At 40.5% G+C, this 4,927-nt stretch overlaps 1 protein-coding gene across 1 annotated transcript; it reads left to right on the top strand.

The window, feature by feature from the left end:
- The first annotated feature begins 2,101 nt into the window (after window positions 1-2,101).
- LOC116728833 (cationic trypsin-3-like) lies at window positions 2,102-4,026 on the top strand. The gene is made up of 5 exons (XM_032577149.1): window positions 2,102-2,778; window positions 2,860-3,045; window positions 3,352-3,413; window positions 3,515-3,642; window positions 3,738-4,026. Exons 1-5 carry the CDS (start codon window positions 2,615-2,617, stop codon window positions 3,882-3,884), a joined length of 687 nt encoding a protein of 228 aa, XP_032433040.1. The 5' UTR covers window positions 2,102-2,614; the 3' UTR covers window positions 3,885-4,026.
- The last annotated feature ends 901 nt before the right edge of the window (window positions 4,027-4,927 follow it).

The following is a 4,927-nucleotide window of genomic DNA, read 5'->3' as shown; positions in this document are numbered from 1 at the left end:
CAGCAAATAACCAATAATCAGTGATTGATTTTAAACTGGGCCAATAAACCTGGTCTCCTTCTCACAGATTCACCTGATCGATATTTAAACATGTTAGTGATGCTGAGGTTCTTAGTAGGACGGGTTCCAGAGGGAGGGGGGTTCTGTCTAAGGCCCCATATTACCTTGGGCCGGCCCTGGAGGAACAGCTGCTGCGATGCGCATCTCTGGAGTCTACCTGGAATCTACCTGGAATCCACCTGGAATCTACCTGGAATCCCCCTGTGGCTCCTGTCAGTCCACCGATGCTTTGGAGACATTTTGATTCATTTCATCGTGGCATGTTTGCCTTTTTGCTGCAGTTCTAATTATTGCTACAATATTTTCTCTGATGTTTATTTCATGAACTCTAAATGGGCCGAATCTTCCTTTAACACTTGAGGTTCTGCAATAACTTCTATTTACAGTCGTGAACCTCCAGCCCAGATCCTGTCAGCAGCGGCTTTAACCCTCCTGGTAGAAACGTTAAGGAGAAGCAGAAGCCAGACAGAGGATAATCTCCAACAATATAATTTAACTCTTCATCTTCTGTTGGAAGACTATATTTTACTGTATTAAAACTTAAAGATGGAATAGGTTTGTTTTCCAATGTCCAACTTTTGAAAATCTTTCCAATATTTTGGATGAAGTTGCAATTGAAAAAAAGATGTATTGTCTTAATTTCTTGTGGAGAGTCATTAAAGGGGTAACTTCGTACATAATTATGAAATTAATATTTAAAATTCTTTTGTGGGATTGAATTAGAAAGCTATTTGATTCTCATTTTCTTTAGAGATATCATCATGACAAATGTTTTCTTCTCAACGTAGAGGGGAAGAAAACTGAGGTCAGAGTTCACCCATTTTTCCCCTCTGTGCAGCACGCAGGTCCGTTTACCAGTGTCAGAATCCGACTAAAACCCCAGTGTCGTTACCTTGAGGAATAATGAGCTTTGGTTAACTATAAAACAGGCTTTAATGCAGAAAATGACCAAATGTTACAGGTCATCCAAGTGGAACAGATACAGAGTGACGTTCACCGTCCAGCGCTGGACTCCTCTCAGCTCACCTCAGGCCCGACACCAAGTGAAGCAAAGATTGTAGCGAGTTCAGCTTTATTTTCTCCTCATTCTGCTTCCTCTCTAAGCTGTTGGCCTGCCTAAATCAGGTTTTGTTTTTGTTTGACTGCCGTCCGTCTAAAATGTTACGGTGACGTCAGCGTGCAGCCGTGTGCGTGTGAGCAGATAAAACAGAGAAAAGACAAAGAGTCCTTTAGTCCATAACGGAGTGTTCCTTACGAATTTTTGTAATATTTGTTGTCTGTAATATCACAAGATTCATAGTTTCTTTTACGAAGGACATTTTAGTTCCATTAGTCATTTTGTGTTTCACAATGTGGCATCAGGTCTTTTTTCTGATTTTTTTTTGTATTTATGTTTGTCCTTAACTTGATCTTTGTTAGCTCATTAGATCCACTTTACACCAAACCAACTTTTGCCCACATAAAACAATTTTATTTTGCAGATGAATATGTAATCACATCTCTAATTAGTCAAATCACAGGCTGTCGTGTTCATTTTAAGGCTGACTGAGAGCAGTATTTGCTTTTGTTGAATATTTTAAACGTAGCACGGTTTGAGCCTGTAGCTAACAGAATGCGTCCCTTTGACCCAAAGTGCTGCTGTTCAGCTGTTCACAAATGCACCAAAGCAATCAAGAATAATTGTAAAAGCAAAGATCACGAGTGATGAAAGAGGTCTGCGCGTTTGATAAAAAGAATCACATCAGTTAAAATTTTACCACATGTTTCTTTTAAATGTGTTATAAAAGTCTGAATTGTTTTCTTTTAATTGGGTTAATTTCTGAGTTTTAATTTTTTGTTGTAATTTTGCATTTACAACAAATGCAAATGCTCTTCACCACCCAGCATTGTGATATTGTTCTTTTTCCAAATAAAAGAGGCAAACCCTTTTCTGTTTGTACAGAGGGTCATTTTCACAGCTCGTCAATAAACAAAATGATTTTACTTTTGGGAGCAAAGGCAGATTTGAATTCTTGTAGATTGGAAACCAAACAGTTTTTTCTTTAAAAAAAAAAAAAAACATCAACCTGAAAACAAGAACAAGTTGCTCTTTCTTCAGAAAATCACTTTATTTCATCAAGTTTACAATCAAGTTTATTGGACAGATCAGTGTCTGTCCTGTGATTGGTGGCTTCCTGTCCAACAGGAAGTTGTAAACAGAGTTTAAAAGCTGCTGTAGGGCAGCAGACGTTCACAGGAAGCTGGACCAGCAATGGCTCTGCTGAAGGTTCTGCTGCTGCTGCTGCTGCTGGGGCTGGGTGAGTCGGACACACTGGAGACACTGGAGACACTGGACACACTGGAGACACTTCCACTGGTTCCAGGGAGGCTGCTGCTCTCTGTGACTCTCAAACTTCCCTCTGATTCTGTTTCAGACTGAAACTTCTTTGCATATAAAGTGTGATGCGTTTTAATCTTTAACTGTTTATCCCTTTTCTGTCCCAGCAGTCATGCTTGCACCTGATTTCTGAGTAAAGTCCTCCTTTTTCCTCTTCAGGCGTCTCAGTGAACTCAGATGTTTCTCTGCAGAAGAGAATCATTGGCGCTCATGACTATGACGACACATATTGTTCTCCTGCGGCGCAGCAAAGGTACAGAAAGGTTCCGCTGTGGAGGATCTCTGATCCACTCTGAGTGGATCCTGACTGCAGCTCACTGCTGGAAGTCGGAGCCAGGCTGGTAGGAAAGAGACATTAACAGTTTATTTCTGAAGGCGATCAGGTTTTCTGTGTGTTCATTATAATCTAACCTTTTCTGCAGGACTAACGTAGCGATGTTAAAAGTTCATCCACGGTCTGCTGGGCAGCAGGATCAAGTAATCCGTCACGATCCTGTGGTGTACACTCGCCACGGCCAGCGGCATGACATCATGTTGCTGAAGCTTCAGACACCGGTAACAGATGTCCCACCTGCTCAGCTACCAAGATGCAATAATCGTCTTAAAAAGTAAGTCTTTCTCTGACTGAAAACACGACTTCAGGTTTTCTGTCTCCGTTCCTCCAGTCCTGCTGCCTCTGCTCCAGCACACCTGAGTCAGGTAACTAGGCCGCCAGCAGAACCAGAACCCGTTTAAATCAGGTGTGTTGGACCAAAGACACATGTAAAGGACGTAGGACACCGTCACTGAGGACTGGAGGTGGACACTCCTGTGTCAGTGGATGAAGATCTTAATGGATTTATTTTCTGTTCTTTCATTCTTCTTCATTTTCTACATTGTTTTTTGTATTTTTACATTTTATTCTTGTGTTTCAGAGACGATGTTGTTCAGCTGGCAGGAGAGGGAGCAACGACCACCGGCCCCAATAATCAGCGATGTGAGAGAAATATTGAAGCCATGAGAATAAAATCCTTGCCTCTGTCTCTACAGAGAGGGTCGAGTGAAGAACATGTTTATGATTCTCATGTTTCTCTACAGTAACCAAACTTCCTCCTGTTCCATCACATCTTCAGTGTGTCGACATGAAAGTTGATGCTGTTTCCCGCTTCATGCCGAGACACGGGCATATATTTCTTACTTCAGCACCGAACAAGGATGCATGTATTGTAAGTTTGTTTCTTCAGTGTCTCTCTACAGTGATGAGAAGACGTTTCTGTTTTACAACACGAATAAATATATTCACATAATTTTTTATTTACAGGGCGACTCTGGTGGAGCAGTGGTGTACAACAACATGATTTATGGTGTAATTTGTTTAGGCGGAAGCGCTCCATGTCAGAAACCAACTGTAATCATAGATGTGTGTCAATACATGGACTGGATAAAACAAACAACTGGCCTTAAATAAAACCCTCATCAGATTTCCTCTCAGATGTAATTTTGCAGTTGTACCTTCATCAGTTTGTCCCACATGTTTGTAGAATTAGGATAAATTAATAGTTGTTTTTTTTTTTCTGTCACCTGACCTTGACCTCCCTAATGGAGATTTCTCTGCCTCAGAAATGAAAAACAAATCAATAAATGCATGAAAAAGAAACATTTCCTGGCTGGTCGTCTTTACATTCATGGTTCAGTTGATATTTTCCCTGAAAACGTGGCACGAGTTTTAAATCGCATGAAGAGGAACACCACAAGTAATTTATTCATTCGGTTTTTGTCTTTATTTTACATCAGAAATGAACATGCAGCATCTAAACTCTGCAGCTCTGGAGTTACTCTTCCTGATTTTGTTCCAGAGAACTTTACACTCCAACAAGACCAAAGAGCTGTGCACAAAAAAATAATGAAACAGAAGTCACTAAATACAATTAACAAATAATAAAATCCTAATAACTTAAATGTAAAACAAACAAAAAAAAACACCTCATTATTAAAAAAAGATACCCTTTTATTTCGAGGAAATAAAAGGTTCAATATTTAAAGCAATTTAAAAGTCAAAATCTGAAATGTAAAGAAGTCTTCACCCTCTAAATGGGTCTTTTTTGACCCGGCGAGGTCATTTTTCTGCAATATCTTTGTAAAGAAAATTTTCCATCACTTAATATTCCAGGTACTCTTCAAAAAACATGTTGCTAATATCATGCAATTCAAGTTTTTGCTTTTACTTTGGGAACCACTGCACTGGAGGGACCCAGAAAATCAGCCACGACGCAGGAGTGAGCAGAAAACTCCGATTTATTGGAAGCTCAGCTCAGACCGGGCGCGCTGGATCTTCAGCTGCAGCACTGCGAGAGGACGAGGAGAGGAGAGATCAGTGACTAGAGAAATACTACTGGCGGAATCAGTTTACTGCGATGAGGGCGAGATGGGAGCGCTGGAAAACTACCAGCTGACAGCGTTGGATAATCTGGTTGTGACCGAGAGAGGAGTAAACAGACAGGAAAACAAAAA

The sequence above is a fragment of the Xiphophorus hellerii genome, chromosome 11 (assembly GCF_003331165.1).
Source record: "Xiphophorus hellerii strain 12219 chromosome 11, Xiphophorus_hellerii-4.1, whole genome shotgun sequence".
NCBI lineage: Eukaryota > Metazoa > Chordata > Actinopteri > Cyprinodontiformes > Poeciliidae > Xiphophorus > Xiphophorus hellerii.
The sequence above is the reverse complement of the archived record's forward strand: the minus strand, read 5'-3'. Positions and strand labels throughout refer to the sequence as shown.